This window comes from Anolis carolinensis, unplaced genomic scaffold (genome assembly GCF_035594765.1).
Source record: "Anolis carolinensis isolate JA03-04 unplaced genomic scaffold, rAnoCar3.1.pri scaffold_13, whole genome shotgun sequence".
Classification (NCBI taxonomy): Eukaryota; Metazoa; Chordata; class Lepidosauria; order Squamata; family Dactyloidae; genus Anolis; species Anolis carolinensis.
In genome coordinates, this window is record NW_026943824.1 from 5,274,947 (window position 1) to 5,297,514 (window position 22,568).

At 38.4% G+C, this 22,568-nt stretch overlaps 1 protein-coding gene across 4 annotated transcripts in view; it reads right to left on the minus strand.

The window, feature by feature from the left end:
• Positions 1–9,797: 9,797 nt before the first annotated feature.
• pemt (phosphatidylethanolamine N-methyltransferase) overlaps positions 9,798–22,568 on the minus strand; it is a 58,969-nt gene continuing 46,198 nt past the window's right edge. For 3 of the 4 annotated variants that reach the window (XM_062964166.1, XM_062964164.1, XM_062964167.1), the window contains 2 exons: positions 14,981–15,055; positions 9,798–11,754 (listed from right to left, as the gene is read on the minus strand). In XM_062964166.1, coding sequence (XP_062820236.1) covers positions 11,706–11,754; positions 14,981–15,055 — 124 coding nt within the window. In that variant the 3' untranslated portion in view covers positions 9,798–11,705. The remainder of the gene's footprint in view (positions 11,755–14,980; positions 15,056–22,568) is intronic. The other variant, XM_062964165.1, reaches the window with a different exon arrangement.

A 22,568-nucleotide genomic window follows, 5' to 3' on the forward strand; every position in this document is an offset into this window, starting at 1 on the left:
CCCATCATTGTTCTAAGAAAAGCTATTTCCAAGTGCCAAAAGGGAACCGGGCTGAAGGAAAGGACATCCGTGTTGATGTTTTGGGCGCTGGGCCTTGTGGTCCTCACGGCACGTGGCTCTGTCTCGGGGCGCACATGTTCTCCGGCTCTTTGTTTTGTAACTCCAGGGTCGTCTGTGGCGCTCCTGGGCCCGGCTGCCGAAGAGATGCACTGGATGTTCTGAGCCCATCCGCGGTTCACATTCTTGTCACCTAGCGAGACGGCGGCTGGGACGCCCGTCGGTTGGGAACATCGTGTGTAGAAACAGGACCCCGGTGGGTTGGGAGACGAGAGGGAAAATGAAAGAGGACGGTTTGGTGTTTGTCCGCTGATGAGGAGAAAGCATTAACATGTCCTGGTGCTGTACCTGGAGAGGCGGCACCTTACTAACACCTTTAAAAGAAGCCGGGATTAGAGGGAAAATGTCAGCGGTAACCAGAGACAGCTTCTGCTTCTGCACATATCGCTGTGAAATGTAGGCCAGAGGTGACCATTGAGACCCAGACACTGTCCTTTGGTGGCCCATTGGCTTCTATGGACCACCAAGGTCTAGGTCAATGATGGGCAACCTTTTGCACTTGGTGTGTCAAAATTCACCAAAAAACCTAGCATGACTCGGGTGGTGTGTCACTTCAAGAGAGAGAAAACCATAATTTCACAATATATATAGTTTAAATAACAAAAATATATAATTGTAATATATAACTTTATTTAATAAATCAAAAACTATTTACTACCCTTATTTCCATGTACAACAATCTATGGCACCTCTTGCAGTTTCCACGCTGATTTCTCTCTATTGTAGTTTCAATGTACAGTAGAGTCTCACTTATCCAACGTTCTGGATTATCCAACGCATTTTTGTAGTCAATGTTTTCAATACATCATGATATTTTTGTGCTAAATTCATAAATATAGTAATTACTACGTAGCATTACTGTATATTGAACTACTTTTTCTATCAAATTTGTTGTATAACATGATGTTTTGGTGCTTAATTTGTAAAAAACATAACCTATTTTGATGTTTAATAGGCTTTTTCTTAATCTCTTCTTATTATCCAACATATTCGCTTATCCAACATTCTGCCGGCCCGTTTATGTTGGATAAGTGAGACTCTACTGTAGTTATGAATCATAGAATCATAGAATAGTAGAGTTGGATGAGACCTCATGGGCCATCCAGTCCAACCCCCTGCTAAGAAGCAGGAAATCGCATTCAAAGCACCCCCGACAGATGGCCATACAACCTCTGCTTAAAAGCCTCTGCTTAAAAAATACAATGTACTCAGGCTGTGGCGCAGGCTGGAGAGCAGCTGCAATGAATCACTGCAATGAATCACTCTGACCAGGAGGTCATGAGTTCGAGGCCTGCTAGGAGCCTATGTTTGTCTGTCTTTGTTCTATGTTAAAAGGCACTGAATGTTTGTCTATATGTGTAATGTGATCCGCCCTGAGTCCCCTTCGGGGTGAGAAGAGCGGAATATAAATGCTGTAAATAAATAAATAAAGAAATAAATAATAGTAATAATATAATAATATACTACAATAATAATAGAATAATAATAGAATGATTATATATATATGTGTGTGTGTGTGTGTGTAATGTGCATAATTCCCATGGACCCACTGGACCAAATCACACTAAATTTGGCCACAAAAGGCATTAGTCATCCAATCAATCTGCATGCGGCAGCGTGTCAGCAAAAATGGCTAGGCGTGTCAGTGCTGACACGCGTGTCATAGGTTGGCCATCACTGCTCTAGATTTTCCAACTAGTGACATCTTTGCGGTTCTAAGCAAACCTCAGTCCCAAGGATGGCTGGATTGTCCTTTGTGATTGGGATTTCTGTCAAGGTAGTGCTTCTTAACCTGGGATCCCCAGATGTTTTGGCCTTCAACTCCCAGAAATCCTAATACAGGGACCATAAGCCAGAAAAATAGTAAACTATTGCCTATGTAGCTTTGCCTGTGCTGTCCTGTGAGCTGGTGCCTTTCTCCAGGAAGTTCCAAAGTGAGAAGAAAGCTCAGAATAAACAAGTTAGGTCATTGGCATCACTTGTGCCAAGTAGGTGTGGAAGGTGAGGAAGACCCTCAGCCATTGGTCAATTGTAGATAAGTCGAGATATAAATTCTTTGTTTGCTATGCACATGTTGTGATGGCCATTTGCATGGTACGGACCCACTGTTTTGCCTTATCATCAACTGTGATAACAATAAAAGGCTTGCTTTATTGCTTTCCTGGAATTCTCTCCTTGACTTCACCTCCGGGCTAGTCTCCAACACTAACATCTGGTAAACTGGCTGGGATTTCTGGGAGTTGTAGGCCAAAACACCTGGGGACCCACAGGTTGAGAACCACTGTGTTAAGGGATGGAGTGCCACCACCAAGAAAGTCATGATACAGACACATCCTGCTGTCCTTCATCTGCTCCTCTTCGTCTTACATGGTCATCATCATCTTCATATTCTTCTCTTCCATCTTCATCATCACCAACTTCATTATCAGCTTCCTCTTCCTCCTCTTCCCTCATAATCATCACTTTCATCGTCATCATCTTCCTCCTTCTTCTCCCCTTCCATCATCATCTTCTTCTTCGTACTCCTTCTCTTCCATGATCATCATCATCACATTCATTATCATCATCATCATCATCAACAACATCACTTTCATGGTCGTCTTCCTCCTTTTCCTCCTCTTTCATCGGTTCTTCTGTTCCATCATAATCACTTTCATGATCAGCTTCTTCCTCCTTTTCTTCTACGACCATCATCATCATCATGTTCATTATCACCATCATGGTCATCATCATCATCATCATCACTTTCATTGTCGCCTTCCTCCTTTTCCTCCTCTTTCATCGGTCCTCCTGTTCCATCATTATCACTTTCATGATCAGCTTCTTCTTCCAAGATCATCATCATCATGTTCATTATCACCATCATGGTGGTCATCATCATCATCAACATCATCATAATTATCAGCTTCTTCTTCCTCTTCCATGATCATTATCATCATGTTCATTGTCACCATTTTCACTGTCTTCCTGTGCCAGCTGAACTGCTGCCAGTTCGAAGCTGCAAGACGGGGTGAGCTCCCATCTGTCAGCCCTAGCTTCCCATGCGGGGACATGAGAGAAACTTGCAGTGGAGGAGAATTTGAACTCGGTTTCCCACTTCCATTGGAGCAATCTTTCCACTCAACTCTCTCTTTTCTCCTCTGTCAACTCAGCTTTGTTTTCACACGTGGTTTTAGTCTATTTGCAGTGTTGGGGGAGGTGGGTTCCTTTCGTTATGGCAGCTCTTGGTTTACATGGAAAAGCAAACACATTTGAGGCCCAAATGCCAATTAGAAGAAAGAGAGAGAAAGGCCAGGAGCAGGTAAACACAAACTATCTGCAGAATATGAACTGCATATTGAATGGTGCGTTCAAAATTCGGACTAAAAAACGGAGCGGATGCATTGGCTTACATTAGAGAAGCCTTAAATATCCGAATGACCATGATTGGTGTCTCCTTTTGCTCACCTTTGCTTTGCACACAAATTATTCCTCAAAGCTGGACTTTATTGCCCAGGAGGCAATAAAATATTTATATCCAAATCTCCAAAAGTGAAATCTCTGGGTGACTCATAACCTTTCTTTATAAACACGCCGAGGAAATAAAGCAGCATTTTAAAGTTCCAGGAAAGGAATACCGGGAATATTGTGGCAGCAATAAATACGACATTGGGTAAACAAAGGCACGGGGCAGAACCATCCTCACGTGCTGCTTGATGCTAACTAACCAAGGCCTGTTTCCAATGGCATGGCCACAAGAAATATTATTATTATTATTATTATTATTATTATTATTATTATTATTATTATTATTATTGGACAATTTGGACAGAAAAACAAGAAAACTTATGACCATTCATCATTCCCTGCACCCTGGCAGTGATGTTGACTGGCTATATCTGCCTAGAAGATCAGGGGGCAGAGGACTCTTGCAAGTCAAACAAGCAGTCAGAGAAGAAGAACATGCCCTGGCAGAATATGTAAAGCAAAGTGAAGAACCTGCTTTGATTGAAGTGAAAAATCAGAAACTCCTCAAAGCACAGCAGACAAAAAACCAGTACAAGAAAACCGCACTACAAACTAGAGCTGACAGCTGGCACAACAAAACATTGCATGGAAAGTTCCTTGACAAAATTGAAGGAAAAGCTGATAAGGAGAAGACTTGGCTATGGTTCACTGAAGAATGGGACACTGAAGAAGGAGACAGAAGGCCTGATGCTTGCAGCCCAGGAGCAAGACATCAGGACAAAGGCCATTCAGGCCAAGATCGAAAAATCAGCTCATGACCCAAAATGCAGACTCTGCAAGGAAACCGACGAAACTATTGATCATATCCCCAGCTGCTGTAAGAAAATTGCACAGACAGACTACAAACAGAAGCACAACTATGTGGCCCAAATGATTCATTGGAACTTATGCCTCAAGTACCACCTCCCAGCAGCAAAGAACTGGTGGGATCACAAACCTGCAAAAGTACTGGAAAACGAGCACGCAAAGATACTGTGGGACTTCCGAATCCAGACTGACAAAGTTCTGGAACACAACACACCAGATATCACAGTTGTGGAAAAGAAAAAGGTTTGGATCATTGATGTCGCCATCCCAGGTGACAGTCGCATTGACGAAAAACAACAGGAAAAACTCAGCCGCTCTCAGGACCTCAAGACTGAACGTCAAAGACTCTGGTCCTGGTGGTGATGGGCACACTGGGTGCCGTGCCAAAAGATCTCAGCCGGCATTTGGAAACAATAGACATTGACAAAATTACGATCTGCCAACTGCAAAAGGCCACCCGACTGGGATCTGCACACATCATCCGAAAATACATCACAGTCCTAGACACTTGGGAAGTGTTCGACTTGTGATTTTGTGATACGAAATCCAGCATATCTGTCTTGTTTGCTGTGTCATACAATGTCATTGTGTCAATAATAATAATAATAATAATAATAATAATAATAATAATAATAATAAACATAACAGTCCTAAATGCTTGGGAAGTGTTCGACTTACGATTTTGTGATACGAAATCCAGCATATCTATCTTGTTTGCTGTGTCATACAATGTCGTTATGTCAATAATAATAATAATAATAATATACATCACACAATCCTAGACACTTGGGAAGTGTTCGACTTGTGGTTTTGTGAAACGAAATCAAGCATGTCTATCCTGTTTGCTGGGTCAATAATAATAATAATAATAATAATAATAATAATAATAATAATAATAATAATAATAATAAATACATCACACAGTCCTAGATACTTGGGAAATGTTCAACTTGTGATTTTGTGATACGAAATCCAGCATATCTATCTTGTTTGCTGTGTCAATAATAATAATAATAATAATAATAATAATAATAATAATAATAATAATACATCACACAGCACTACACTTGGGAAGTGTTCGACTTGTGATTTTGTGATACGAAATCCAGCATGTCTATCTTGTTTGCTGTGTCATACAATGTTGTCGTGTCAATATTGTCCTTTATAGTTTCCATATTTGAAAGATACATTGTGCTTTTTCCTGATGCTCCAGCTCTTGGACATTTTCAAAGCATCCTCCGTTGCTGCCTTCTCCATCTCTCTCGCAGCCGTGAGCTTGTGTTTACTTTTCCTTTTGCTGTTTTCATTCCACAGAACCCTTGGGATGCCCTCTGATATTTGCCAAAGATGGCACTAGATAGCCTTTCCTTTCTGCCCAATTGGGCACCTCCCTAAATAAGGACTCGATGCCCGTTTGGGACGGAGCCACGGATGTGACTTGGGGTTCTTTTGGAGCAAAACAAACGCCAAACACGTGGCCCACGCAAGACACACAGGTGGAAACGTTTCTGAGCACAGGTGAGGGAGGAGCCACCTGGGGATGTTTACGGTCTGGGCTCTCCATGGGAAATATATAAGGGTTGATTCCCTCGAATTTGTACCACGGTCCGAGCCATGTGGCTCTTTCTCGAGAAACTACAGAAAAGCCAATGTGAACAGAAACTGAGCGTAAAGCTAAAGTAGGAGAAAAAAATGAAATGCCTAGATGTGGAAAAAGTGACACTTAGCTTGAAAACAGAGATGTGGGCCGTTTAGTGGAGCATGAGCCAACAGTGTGATGCAGCAGCGAAAAAGGCCAATGTGATTCTAGGTTGCATCGAAACAATATGAGTTTGGTTGGTTCTGGTGAAGGTGGCACAAAATAAGGGGAAGGGAAGAGGGGGAAAAGATATAACAATAATAACGATAACGATAATAATAATAATAATAATAACAATAATAATAATAATAACAAATGCAATTAAGGCCAAGATCGAAAAATCAGCTGTTGACCCAAAATGCAGACTGTGCAAGGAAACCGACGAAACCATTGATCATATCCTCAGCTGCTGTAAGAAAATTGCACAGACAGACTACAAACAGAGGCACAACTATGTGGCCCAAATGATTCATTGGAACTTATGCCTCAAGTACCACCTCCCAGCAGCAAAGCACTGGTGGGATCACAAACCTGCAAAAGTCTTGGAAAATGAGCATGCAAAGATACTGTGGGACTTCCGAATCCAGACTGACAAAGTTCTGGAACACAACACACCAGACATCACAGTCATGGAAAAGAAAAAGGTTTGGATCATTGATGTTGCCATCCCAGGTGACAGTCGCATTGACGAAAAACAACAGGAAAAACTCAGCCGCTATCAGGACCTCAAGATTGAACTTCAAAGACTCTGGCAGAAACCAGTGCAGGTGGTCCCGGTGGTGATGGGCACACTGGGTGCCGTGCCAAAAGATCTCAGCCAGCATTTGGAAACAATAGACATTGACAAAATTACGATCTGCCAACTGCAAAAGGCCACCCTGCTGGGATCTGCACACATCATCCGAAAATACATCACACAGTCCTAGACACTTGGGAAGTGTTCGACTTGTGATTTTGTGATATGAAATCCAGCATATCTATCTTGTTTGCTGTGTCATAATAAAATAATAATAATAATAATAATAATAAATAAAACATGTATAAGTAGATAAAAGGGTGTAGTAGAGAGATATGTAGTAAAGTTGTAATGGATAACTCTAAAACTAATAAGAAATATGCATAAAGATGTTTTGATTCTGATTTTTCTTTTTTGTTGGGTTGCATACAATGTGATATGTCTGGGATACTGTAAAATGAGGAAAGAATGTATTCTTATACATTTTGAATTATAAATTAATAATAGTAATATTGATAATAATAAAACATGTATAGGTAGATGAAGGGTGTGTAGTGGAGAGATGTATAGTGAAGTTGTAATGGAAAAGTTAAAAGACTGATGGGAAATATGCTTGGGGATGTTCTTGATTTTATTTTATTTTATTGCTGTTGGATTGTATGCAACGTGATATGTTTGAGATATTGTAGAATGAGGAAAATGTGAGCTTGTACATTTAGATTGATAAATTAATAAAAACATTTTTTTTAAAAAAAGGAATGGTGGGAGTTGGAGTCCAAAACACCCGGAGAGACCCAACTTTGCCCATACCTGGTTTAACTCATAGCATGGCTCTTCCTTGTGTTTCTCTCTCGCATGATCTCATTGTTTAGCTGGTTGCTCAATCCTTTTTGTTTCCCACTCCTTGCATAATCCATCCATCGGCTAAATTGTGTAAGGAGATGAACAGCAGCGCTGTCAATCATCCAGAGATGCCAAGGTAGAGCCGGGCCGGTCTTGTTCTGGGCAGTTTGCCGCTCGCTCGGCCGCCTCGCGGGCATCTTTCTTCTCTCCGGATTGAAGCCTTTTCCCGGACCTGTGGCTGCCCGAGATTAAATTGCCATCGACCCTTCGCTGTAAAGAAGTCGTCATTAATTACCTGGCCAATTTCTAAGAACACAAACAGGCTCACTCCGCTGCTTTTGCAAGCCATTGCCCGGCTAGAACTGGCGAGAGGCGGTTCGGATCTTGACTTGCCTTCATTCAAAAACAAATTGGGCAAAAGGGAGTTTTTAGGAAGCTCAAAACAACAATTAGAATCTCATTAATAGAGGAAAAATCATAATAATAGAAAAATGGGTAAATAATAATAATAATAATAATAATAATAATACTTTTGGGTGCCGTGCCAAAAGATCTCAGCTGGCATTTGGAAACAATAGACATTGACAAAATCACGATCTGCCAACTGCAAAAGGCCACCCTACTGGGATCTGCAAGCATCATCCAAAAATACATCACACAGTCCTAGACACTTGGGAAGGGTTCGACTTGTGATTTTGTGAAATGAAATCCAGCATATCTATCTTGTTTGCTGTGTCATACAATAATAATAATAATAATAATAATAATAATAATAATAATAATAATATACATCACAGAGTCCTAGACACTTGGGAAGTGTTCAACTTGTGATTTTGTGATACAAAATCCAGCATATCTATCTTGTTTGCTGTGTCATACAATAAAATAATAATAATATCACAAAATCACAAGTCGAACACTTCCCAAGTGTATAGGACTGTGTGATGTATATTATTATTATTATTATTATTATTATTGACACAATGACATTGTATGACACAGCAAACAAGATAGATATGCTGGATTTCGTATCACAAAATCACAAGTCGAACACTTTCCAGGTGTTGAGGACTATGTGATGTATATTATTATTATTATTATTAATTATTATTATTATTTTATGACACAGCAAACAAGATGGATATGCTGGATTTCGTATCACAAAATCACAAGTCGAACAGTTCCCAAGTGTCTAGGACTGTGAGATATATATATATATATATATATATATATATATATATATATATATATATAATATTATTATTATTATTTTTGACACAATGACATTGTATGACACAGCGAACAAGATAGACATGCTGGATTTCGTATCACAAAATCACAAGTCGAACACTTCCCAAGTGTCTAGGACTGTGTGATGTATATTATTATTATTATTATTATTATTATTGATACAATGACATTGTATGACACAGCAAACAAGATAGATATGTTGGATTTCGTTTCACAAAATCACAAGTCGAACACTTCCCAAGTGTTGAGGACTATGTGATGTATATTATTATTACTATTAATTATTATTATTATTATTATTATTATTTTATGACACAGCAAACAAGATGGATATGCTGGATTTCGTATCACAAAATCACAAGTCAAACACTTCCCAAGTTTTCTTGCCACCTGGTACTTTTGTTGAGCCAACGCTGGGTTAATTTGGAAATTTAACTTCTGTCAAGCGAGGCAGTGGAAGGAATTTGGGTCAATTGGGATGAGTTTGGAAACAATGAGCCTGGGGAGGAATTTAAAATATTTTCACGACAGCGGTGTAACCAAACTATTGTTTGCAAAAAGTAAACATAGGAAAGAATTTATAGCACCGCCAGACACAGAAGCAAAAAGGCCTTGGCTTTCTGATAATGGTTCTTCCGTTCTTCCATCATCAAAATGTGTCCACCTTTCGCCCAAAAAACAACGCTATACGAAAAATGCAAGGGCACCTTGCAATGAAACTACATTATTATTATTATTATGTGCCAGTTGTCAGCTCTAGTTTGTAGTGCGGTTTTCTTGTACTGATTATTTGTCTGTTGTACATTATTATTATTGACACGACTACGTTGTATGACACAGCAAACAAGATAGATATGCTTGATTTCGTATCACAAAATCACAAGTCGAACACTTCCCAAGTGTCTAGGACTGTATTATTATTATTATTATTAATTATTATTATTATGTTCATATATACACATTGGTGCAAGAGATCATTCGCATACAAATCATGGATTATTCTTACCCCATTCTCCTTTTTCTTGAGATGCTCAACTATTAGGTTGCTGTGAGTTTTCCGGGCTGTGCGGCCATGTTCCAGAAGCATTCTCTCCTGAAGTTCTGCCCACATCTATCTTCAGAGGTTGTGAGGTCTGTTGGAAACTAGGCAAGTGGGGTTTATATATACAGTAGAGTTTCGCTTATCCAACATAAACGTTGGATAAGCGAATATGTTGGATAATAAGGAGAGATTAAGGAAAAGCCTATGAAACATTAAATTAGGTTATGATTTTACAAATTAAGCACCAAAACATCATGTTATACAACAAATTTGACAGAAAAAGTAGGTCACTACACAGTAATGCTATGTAGTAATTACTGTATTTACGAATTTAGCACCAAAATATCAAGATGTATTGAAAACATTGACTACAAAAATACCTTGGATAATCCAGAACCTTGGATAAGCGATGCTTGGATAAGTGAGACTCTACTGTACATTATTTGTCCATATCTTGGTGCAAGAGATCATTCGCATACAAATCATGTATTATTCTTGCCCCATTCTCCTTTTTCTTGAGACGCTCATGTATTGGGTTGCTGTGAGTTTTCCGGGCTGTATGGCTATGTTCCAGAAGCATTCTCTCCTGACGTTTCGCCCACATCTATCTTCAGAGGTTGTGAGGTCTGTTGGAAACTAGGCAAGTGGGGTTTATATATCTCTGTGGAGTAATATCCAGGGTGGGAGAAAGAACTCTTGTCTGTGAATGTTGCAATTGATCACCTTGGTTAGCATGGAATGGCCTTGCAGATTCAAAGCCTGGCTGCTTCCTGCATGGGGGAATCCTTTTTTGGCAGATGTTAGCTCGCCCTAGGAGCCTCCGGTGGCGCAGTGGGTTAAACCACTGATTTAAGGATGAAGCATGAGGATCTCGGACGAATGGAATTAATTATATATATATATGTTTTTAAGGTTTTTATAATGTATTTTAACCATGTTATTAATGGATTTGTATGTATTGTTTTGCTTTTATGATTGCATTTTTGGGCATGAAATTTTCGACAATTTTTGTAGGCCGCCCTGAGTCCCCTCGGGTGAGAAGGGCGGAGTATAAATGTTGTAAATAACATGCACTTTTAATCTTGTACCCATTACTCTGGCCCGGCCCAGTTCTATTGTGTTTTAGCGTATTGTTATTGCTTGTTGTTTATACTGTTTTAATTGTTTTTAATTTGCTTTTTGTTTTGTATTGTTATATTGTGTGTTGAGGCCTTGGCCTTTGTAAGCCGCATCGAGTCCTTTGGGAGATGCTAACGGGGTACAAATAAAGTTTAATAATAATAATAATAATAATAATAATAATAATAATAATAAACCCTTGTGCCGGCAGGACTGCTGACCTGAAAGCTGGGTTGCTGACCTGAAGGTTGACGGTCTGAATCCAACGCGGGGAGAGGGCGGATGAGCTCCCTCTATCAGCTCCAGCTCCATGCGGGGACATGAGAGAAGCCTTCCACAAGGATGGTAACTTTACAACCTCTGCCATAGATGTGGGTGAAATGTCAGGAGAGAATGCTTCTGGAACAGAATGCTTCGACAACACAAGCTCAAGTATGTTTTCCACCCATTCAGGCTCATGAGGATATAATGGGAGCTGCTGGAAACTGCTGGAAACTGCTGGAAAGAAACTTTGGAAGAGTTTTGGGGAAGCCTAATGAAAGAGTCCGGCTGGATTTTGTTTCTTTCCCCGTTCATTTTGCAGCACGGTTTGCAAAGGCAGGCTGGACGTTTGCTTAGAGTCTCCTCCGCAGAAGAGTTTGATGCTATTTGCTCTTCCTTGCCTTTTGGCGATAGATTTCTTCCGTAAAAGGCCTGGGAAAGAGAAGGAAGGAAAGAATATATTTCTTTTTTCTTACAGCATTTCTACCCCGCCCTTCTCACCCCAGAGCAGGCAAATGGAGAGAAAGACGGTCGGGAGAATCAAGGCACAATGAGTGGATAGATAGGTTGGGTTTCTTCTGTAGACTGCACGAGTCTGTGCATCATGAAGTTTCTAGTCCTCAGTGAGGAGCTAGGCTAGAGACAGGGCTTTCCCCAGATTCTGTCAAACAAAACAGGAACAAATACAGCCTCAATGTTAATAATAATCATCATCATTATCATAATAAAAAATAATAAAGGTTGGAAGAGACCTCTTGGGCCATTTAGACCAACCCCCCCTCTGACTTTGTGCACTGAAAGCACAAGCAAAGCACCCCTGACAGATGGCCACCCGGCCTCAATGTTGATCATATCCTCAGCTGCTGTAAGAAAATTGCACAGACAGAGGCACAACCGTGTGGCCCAAATAATTCATTGGAACTTATGCCTCAAGTACCACCTCCCTGCAGTAAAGAACTGGTGGGATCACAAACCTACAAACGTTGTGGAAAATGAACACGCAAAGATACTGTGGGACTTCCGAATCCAGACTGACAAAGTTCTGGAACACAACACACCAGACATCACAGTTGTAGAAAAGAACAAGGTTTGGATCATTGATGTTGCCATCCCAGGTGACAGTCGCATTGACGAAAAACAACAGGAAAAACTCAGCCGCTATCAGGACCTCAAGATTGAACTGCAAAGACTCTGGCAGAAACCAGTGCAGGTGGTCCCGGTGGTGATGGGCATACTGGGTGCCGTGCCAAAAGATCTCAGCCGGCATTTGGAAACAATAGACATTGACAAAATCACGATCTGCCAACTGCAAAAGGCCACCCAACTGGGATCTGCACGCATCATCCGAAAATACATCACACAGTCCTAGACACTTGGGAAGTGTTCGACTTGTGATTTTGTGAAACGAAATCCAGCATATCTATCTTGTTTGCTGTGTCATACAACGTCATTGTGTCAATAATAATAATAATAATAATAATAATAATAATAATAATAATAATACATCACACAGTCCTAAACATTTTGGAAGTGTTTGACTTGTCATTTTATTATATGAAATCCAGCATATATCTCGTTTGCTGTGTTATACTGTGTCTTTGTATCAGTAATAATAATAATAATAATTATTATTATTATCAGGACCTCAAGATTGAACTTCAAAGACTCTGGCAGAAACCAGTGCAGGTGGTCCCGGTGGTGATCGGCACATGGGTTGCCATGCCAAAAGATCTCAGCCGGCATTTGGAAACAATAGACATTGACAAAATCACGACTACCAACTGCAAAAGGCCACCCAACTGGGATCTGCAGCATCATCCGAAAATACATCACACAGTCCTAGACACTTGGGAACTATTCGACTTGTGATTTTGTGATACGAAATCCAGCATATCTATCTTTTTTGCTGTGTCATACAATATAATAATAATAATAATAATAATAATAATAATAATACATCACACAGTCCTAGCCACTAGCTACTTAGAGAGGAGACCTTTTAAATTTTGTTTTTCTTCTTTCTTCTTGTTTGTTTTTGATGGTAATATATATATGACAGAAGCTGAGATGTTTAAAAGAACAATAACACGTTTATTCTGGCACAAAGCTTAATGGTTACAGTAACTTTCTCTTTAGTTTTCTCTTTAGTTAACTTTGGTTAACAGTTGCAAGGCTAGAATGAGGTGTTTCAAACTTCTTAAAATGTCACTTCTTTCTTTACTGCTCTAAACTGCAGTCACTCTGTGAATTACAATCACAGATGATCTGTTCCTCATCAGGAGACAGACTACCTTAAAATAAGTCACCAAACTTATTTTAACTTGACTCAAAATTAAGCACTTGAGCCTCCCTGATCCCTTCAACTGAGGGTCAGTCTTCACCGTACCTCATCAGGGCACAGACTACCTTAAAATAAGTCACCAAACTTATTTTAAATTGACTCAAAATTAAGCATTTGAGTCTCCCTGATCCCTTCAACTGAAGATCAGTCTTCACTGTACCTCATCAGGGCACAGACTACCTTAAAATAAGTCACCAAACTTATTTTAAATTGACTCAGAAATAATCAGTTGAGTCTTCCTGATCCCTTCAACTGAGGGTCAGTCTTCATTGTACTTCATCAGGGCACAGACTACCTTAAAATAAGTCACCAAACTTATTTTAAATTGACTCAAAAATAATCATTTGACTCTCCCTGATCCCTTCAACTGAGGGTCAGTCTTCACTGTACCTCATCAGGGCACAGACTACCTTAAAATAAGTCACCAAACTTATTTTAAATTGACTCAAAAATAATCATTTGTGTCTCCCTGATCCCTTCAACTGAGGGTCAGTCTTCACTGTACCTCATCAGGGCACAGACTCCCTTAAAATAAGTCACCAAACTTATTTTAAATTGACTCAAAAATAATCATTTGAGTCTCCCTGATCCCTTCAACTGAGGGTCAGTCTTCACTGTACCTCATCAGGGCACAGACTCACTGCTTCTTTTTCAAACCTGCACTTCTCCACCAAAATGGCCACTTCTCCATGGCAACCAACTCATGAGTGCAGAGTAACTGAAATATTGACCCTTTTAAAACGCAATTAAACATCTGTAAACTAAAAAAATCACACTTTGTTACAGGCCCCAACTAAAATGTGCCCTATAGACACACACTTAAAACAGACAGGAAAGAACTTTGCTGACCCTTGTGGCAATACAGCGGGTGGCAGAAGACAGAGGAGTGGGCGCAATCACGGTGGCACAACGTCTCCGCTCTGCAGCCTCCCAGTGGGGTCTTTGCCCGATCTGTGGGTCTCATTTCTCGTTCCCACTTCTTAGAGTGACAGGTCCTTTTAAATCAAAGCCATCAAACCCGAACCGCCCCGGGCTCGGATGAAAAACTCCCCTTTTCCCATTGAACATTGTGCCGAAACGGGGACGATGTGGCGTTGCCAACCTGCCATTAACCCAGTTTGAAGCCGATGTGTGGGCACCGGAGAGCAACACGTACTTTGCAAAAGTAGAACATGTTTCTTTCTTGGAATGAGAGATGGCATTGGGCCTTAGTTGAGTTGCTTCTAAACATTTGGTCTGTGGGTTTAATGTTTCTTTCCTCTAATTCTTTGACACTAAGGAATGATTTCTAATTACTTCCTTGCCCAAGAGACTCACCCTTCATAGAGCAAAGCAATGGCATAGCACAAGGCCACCACCGCCGTCAGGACCAGGCCAGCCGGACTTGCATGTCTAGTTGGGGAAAAAACAAGAAAAATATCATCATCATCATCATCATCATCATCATCATCATCAGAAGCTGAATGTCTATCTGTCGGGCGGGCTTGGGTGGCGTCTTCCTGCTATTATTATTATTATTATTATTATTATTATTATTATTATTATTAGCAGAAGCTGAATGTGTATCTGTCGGGAGGGCTTGGGTGGTGTCTTCCTGCGATGATGATGATGATTATGATTATTATTTTAAGCAGAGGCTGGAATCTATCTGTCAGGAGGGCTTGGATGGTGTTTTCTATTCTTCTTCTTCTTCTTCTTCTTCTTATTATTATTATTATTATTATTATTATTATATTATGACACAGCAAACAAGATAGATATGCTGGTGTCCTCCTGCCATTATTATTATTATTATTATTATTATTATTATTATTATTATTATTATTATTATTTTAAGCAGAGGCTGGATGTCCATCTGACGGGAGGGCTTGGGTGGTGTCTTCCTGCTATTATTATTATTACTATTATTATTATTATTATTATTATTATTATTATTATTATTAGAAGCTGAATGTCTATCTGTCGGGAGGGCTTGGGTGGTGTCTTCTATTCTTCTTCTTCTTCTTCTTCTTCTTCTTATTATTATTATTATATTATGACATAGCAAACAAGATAGATATGCTGGTGTCCTCCTGCTATTATTCTTATTATTCTTATTATTCTTATTATTTTAAGCAGAGACTGGATGTCCATCTGACGGGAGGGCTTGGGTGGTGTCTTTCTGCTATTATTATTATTCTTATTATTCTTATTATTCTTATTATTTTAAGCAGAGACTGGATGTCCATCTGACGGGAGGGTTTGGGTGGTGTCTTTCTGCTATTATTATTATTATTATTATTATTATTATTATTCTTATTAGCAGAAGCTGAATGTCTATCTGTCGGGAGGGCTTGGGTGGTGTCTTCCTGAGATGATGATGATGATTATGATTATTATTTTAAGCAGTGGCTGGAATCTATCTGTCAGGAGGGCTTGGATGGTGTTTTCTATTCTTCTTCTTCTTCTTCTTCTTATTATTATTATTATTATTATTATTATTATTATTATATTATGACACAGCAAACAAGATAGATATGCTGGTGTCCTCCTGCTATTATTATTATTATTATTATTATTATTATTATTATTATTATTATTATTATTATTATTTTAAGCAGAGGCTAGATGTCCATCTGACGGGAGGGCTTGGGTGGTGTCTTTCTGCTATTATTATTATTATTATTAGCAGAAGCTGAATGTCTATCTGTTGGGAGGGCTTGGGTGGTGTCTTCCTGCGATGATGATATTATTATGATTATTATTTTAAGCAGAGGCTGGAATCTATCTGTCAGGAGGGCTTGGATGGTGTTTTCTATTCTTCTTCTTCTTCTTCTTCTTCTTATTATTATTATTATTATTATTATTATTATTATATTATGACACAGCAAACAAGATAGATATGCTGGTGTCCTCCTGCTATTATTATTATTATTATTATTATTATTATTATTATTATTATTATTATTATTAGAGGCTGGATGTCTATCTGTTGGGAGGGCTTGGGTGGTGTCTTCCTGCTATTATTATTATTATTATTATTATTATTATTATTATTATTATTATTATTATTATTATTAGCAGAGGCTGGATGTCTATCTGTCGGGAGGGCTTGGGTGGTATCTTCCTGCTATTATTATTATTATTATTATTATTATTATTATTATTATTATTATTTTAAGCAGAGGCTGGATGTCTATCTGTCGGGAGGGCTTGGATGGTGTCTTCCTGCTGCTATTATTATTATTATTATTATTATTATTATTATTATTATTATTATTATTATTCTCTTAAGGGCCATAGTTATGCAATAAATGCATAAGTTTCATATGAAAATGGCACACTCCAGTTTTATAATAATAATAGCAATAATAATAATAATAATAATAATAATATCGTATTGATTATAGGATAGGAATTTTTGCTTTTTGGGGTGGGCACAAGGGGCCACCCCCGAGAAGACCCCATCTCATGCGTTCCTGCAAGATAAGGGACCCAATCACTTTGGGATGTATAGTTTTCCAGATGGTCAACCTCCAAGCTCTGCATGACGGTAACATCCGTGAGCCTCTGGACCTAACTGGGTCACCGGCCTTTTTCTTTCTTTCCTGAACAATGAGATTTCCCTGCCGAAGAGGGAGATTATGTAGGTGACTTAGGAGCTGAAAAGATGGTTATATAAGACCGGGATGAGAGCGGTGATGAAGCTGCAGAAATGTAGGCCAGGCTGCAAGACGGAGAGGGGATTTGTAGCGTCACCAAGGCTGCCCTGGTTCTCTGGGTCCATCTCTATACAACAGCCATGGGCAAACTTCAGCCCTCCGGGTGTTTTGGACTTCAGCTCCCACCGGCTGTTAGGAATTGTGGGACTTGGAGTCCAAAACACCTGGAGGTTAGCCCATGGCTGCTATAGAGTCTTCCCAGTGTGAACCCCTTCCGATGAAATTATCCAAAGGTACTCCTAATAATTAAGATTATTTAATTATTATACAACCAAGTCTTACCTAGAAATGGCTAATTTATGGACACCAAATAGCCACTTCACCTAGCAACAACCAACCCTCACCTAGAAACGGCCAATTTATTGACACCAGAAGGCAACTTTACCTAGCGACAACCAAGCCTCACCTAGCAATGGCTAATTTACTAACAACGGGGGCCACTTCACCTAGCAACAACCAAGCATCACTTAGAAATGGCTAATATACTAATTCCAGAGGCCACTTCACCTAGCAACAAGCCTCACCTAGAAATGGCTAATATACTAACTCCAGAGGCCACTTCACCTAGCAACAACCAAGTCTCACCTAGTAATAGCTAATTTATTAACATCAGGGGGCACTTCACCTAGCAACAACCAAGTCTCATCTAAAAATGGCTAATTTACTGACACTAGTGGGCCACTTCACCTAGCAACAACCAAGTCTCATCTAGCAATGGCTAATTTACTGATACCAGAGGGCTATTTCACCTAGCAACAAACAAGCCTCACCTAGAAATGACTAATTTACTAACACCAGGGGGCCACTTCACCTAGCAACAACCAAGTCTCACCTAGAAACTACTAATTTATTAACACCAGGGGGCCACTTCACCTAGCAACAACCAAGCTTAATTTAGAAACGGCTTATTTACTGACACCAGGGGCCACTTCACCTAGCAACAACCAATCCTAATCTAGAAACGGCTAATTTACTGACACCAGTGGGCCACTTCACCTAGCAACAGTCCTTGTGGTACAAACAGACAAACAGACATACTTCAACTTGATAGAGATAGATAGATAGATAGATAGATAGATAGATAGATAGATAGATAGATAGATATGGTCAAAAGTGACTAATCAATAAAGAATTGTATTGTATTGATAGATAGAAAGATGATAGATACCCTGTTTCCCCTAAAATAAGACATCCCCAGAAAATAAGACCTAGTAGAGGTTTTGCTGAATTGCTAAATATAAGGCCTCCCCTGAAAGTAAGACCCAGCAAAGTTTTTGTTTGGAAGCATGTCCACCGAACAGAACACCAGAGCATGCAGGATCGGCAAATGTACGTACCATAAAGTGTTGTACATGGAAATATTGGTAGTAACAAGAAATCCTTGATAGGATTCACACTTTGTCTGATTATGCTGGTTTGTGATGACAACTACTGTACAGTATATAATAAATGTTCATTTTTTGTTCAACAATAAATATGAATTCTTCTTCATGGAAAAATAAGACATCCCCTAAAAATAAGACCTAGAGCATCTTTGGGAGCAAAAATTAATATAAGACACTGTCTTATTTTATAGATGGATGGAAGTTAGGAATTGTGGGAGTTGGAGTCCAAAACACCTGGAGGGCTGAAGTTTGTCGGTGCCTGTCATACAAACTGGCAAAAATCAAGGTTTATGCTGTCAATCCCCATTGAAGAATAGGGTGTGTCATATTTAAAAGGTTGTATCTAATAGAGCTTGATTGTTGCCCTTTTACATAAAGGATGCCATTTGATTACGCCATATATGACGAGACCTGGATGTCATATATAATGGGACCCGGTGTAATCTTTCTGGCGAAACCGGCCAATTTGGAGAGGTGACACAACCGTGGAACGAACCGTTCTCCCCATCTGTCTTGTAATATTATTATTATTTTCATTTCGATGCGATCTTGCTCGGATCGAAGGCTGGCCGAGTATTGTTCCGATCGGACAAAAAAGCACTTTGGGAAAGTGGGTCACAAATGGAAACGAGGGCGACTCGGAAGAGGCCGGGGGACCGTCTATATGACTCAAGTGCCGGCATCATGCCAGGCGTGTGTGACAAAACATGTAAACACCGGAGACGAATAATAAGGCCAAGCTGCAGAAGTAAACACTTCAGGCTGGAATTGAGTGCGGACTCCGTGGCGTTACGATGACAAGAGAATCACCCTGCGGACTATTGTGCCAAGGCAAACAAAAGGCAAAAGTAGGCTAAAGACAAATCACTAAAGGCAAATCACAGGGTCACAGCATTGGAAAGGGACCCCAAAAGGCCACCCAGCCCAACCCCTTCCAGCCAGGCCTTTTGAGGTCCAGATGGATTGTGTGTGTGATTGACACCTTCGAATGCATGCCATTTGATAACATTTTCTCATGTAAGGGATGGAAGTTGGGTAATAATAATCATAATACATCATTTTTTCATTTAAGAGATGAAAGTTGTGTAATATTAAGAAAAAGAATAATAATACACAATTTTTTCATTTAAGAGATGGAAGTTGTGTAATAATAATAATAATAAGAAGAAGAAGAATACACATTTTTTTTCATTTAAGAGATGGAAGTTGTGTAATAATAATAGTAGTTGGGCAATAATAATAATAATACACATTTTTTCATTTAAGGGATGGAAGTTGTGTAATAATAATAATAATACACCATTTTTTCATTTGAGATATGGAAGTTGTGTAATCATAGTAGTAGTAGTAGTAGTAGTAGTTGGGCAATATTAATAATAATACAGCATTTTTTCATTTAAGAGTTGGAAGTTGTGTAATAATAATAGTAGTAGTTGAGCAATAATAATAATAATAATAATAATACACCATTTTTTCATTTAAGAGATGGAAGTTGTGTAATAATAATAGTAGTAGTCGGGCAATATTAATAATAATACACATTTTTTCATTTAAGGGATGGAAGTTGTATAATAATAATAGCAATGGTTGGGCAATATTAATAATAATACAGCATTTTTTCATTTAAGAGATGGAAGTTGTGTAATAATAATAATAATAATACACCATTTTTTCATTTAAGTGATGGAAGTTGTGTAATAATAATAATAATACACATTTTTTCATTTAAGATATGGAAGTTGTGTAATAATAGTAGTAGTAGTCAGGCAATAATAATAATAATAATACACCATTTTTTCATTTGAGAGATGGAAGTTGTGTAATAATAAGAATAAGAATGATAATACACATTTTTCATTTAAGAGATGGAAGTTGTGTAATAATAATAGTAGGGCAATAGTAATAATAATAATATTAAGAAGAAGAAGACATCATTTCCTCATTTAAGAGATGAAAGTTGGGTGATAATAATAATAATTTGGTAAGGTGGATAACTATGATAATAATAGTAATAATAATAATAATAATAATAATAATAATAATAATAATAATAATAATAGGAATACAGCTTCACTATTATTATGGACTGCTAAGAGTTTTCCTGGCTGCATAGCATTGTTCCAGAAGCATTCTCTTCTGCTGTTTCACCCACATCTATGGCAGGCACCCTCAGAGGTTGTGAGGTCTGTTGGAAACTAGGCAAGTGGTGTCCAAAACACCTGGAGGGCCGAAGTTTACCCATGCCTGGTGTAGATAGATGCACCCTTGGAGACTTAAAAAAAATATTATTTCCCCGCAAAAATGGACATTATGGTACCCAAAACGGCAGGATGCATTAGAGTCTATAGGTTGTCATTCCGGCTCGTCTTTTCCCCATTTATCCTGCCTTTTCCCTTGCATTTAAAAAGGAAATCGGATACGTTCCCCGAGTGCCTTTGGTGAGGTCACCCAGAACATGTTCTTGTCGGGATGGAAGGAAACAGCCTTGATTTGCGGGCGTCATGGAGACCGTGATGGAGCCGGGTCGCTACGGAGACCGGCCAGAGATGCATTAATTGTCCGGAATGGCACCGACAATTAGGAGAAATGTGCAGAAAATAATGGAGAAAATATGCATTCAATGCAAAAAAATTAAATGCACATCAAGGGTAAAATTTTTTGCACATTATTTTCTTTGTTCGTTGTGCCGAACATAGGATCGCCGGGAAGAATATTTGGAAATAATTTCCAAAATTTGAGAAATTATATAATACTATTTAGAATATATACTGTATATACTCGAGTATAAGCCTAGTTTTTCAGCCCTTTTTTGAAGACCGAAAAAGCCCCCTCGGCTTATACTCGGGTGAGGGTCCTGGTTGGCTTATTTTTGGGTCAGCTTATACTCGAGAATATATGGTACATTTATTATTTTTCTCTATTATTATTGGTATTATTACATTTATTATTTTTCTCTATTATTGTTGCTACTATTACATTTATTTTACTCTATTGTCATTATTATTATTATTAATAATAATAATAATACATTTATTATTTCACTCTGATCTTATTATTATTATTAATAATACATTTATTATTTCACTCTGATCTTATTATTAAAGTAGAGTCTCACTTATGCAAACTAAATGGGCCGGCAGAACGTTGGATAAGCGAATATGTTGGATAATAAGGAGGGATTAAGGAAAAGCCTATTAAACATCAAATTAGGTTATGATTTTACAAATTAAGCACCAAAACATCATGTTAGACAACAAATTTGGCAGAAAAGGTAGTTCAATACGCAGTAATGCTATGTAGTAATTACTGTATTTATGAATTTAGCACCAAAATATCACGATATATTGAAAGCATTGACTACAAAAATGGCTTGGATAATCCAGAAGCTTGGATAAGCGAGGCTTGGATAAGTGGGACTCTACTGTATTATTATTATTATTATTGCATTTATTATTTCATGCTACTATTATTATTGGTATTATTACATTTATTATTTTTCTCTATTGTTGCTACTATTACATTTATTTTACTCTATTTTTATTATTAATAAATTTATTATTTCACTTTGATCTTATTATTATTATTGCATTTATTATTTTACTCTATTTATTATTGCATGTATGATTTTCCTGTATTTATTATTATTATTATTACATGTATTATTTTACTCTATTATTATTAAAAGGATACATAAGCACATTTACATGGAAGAAGATGAGAATAATGTTTTGATCGGAGTTGGACAGTCTTATCTTAAATTTGAGCTTGATGTAAATATTCAAAAATATTTCACCTACGGATGCCTCAATTAATGTAATT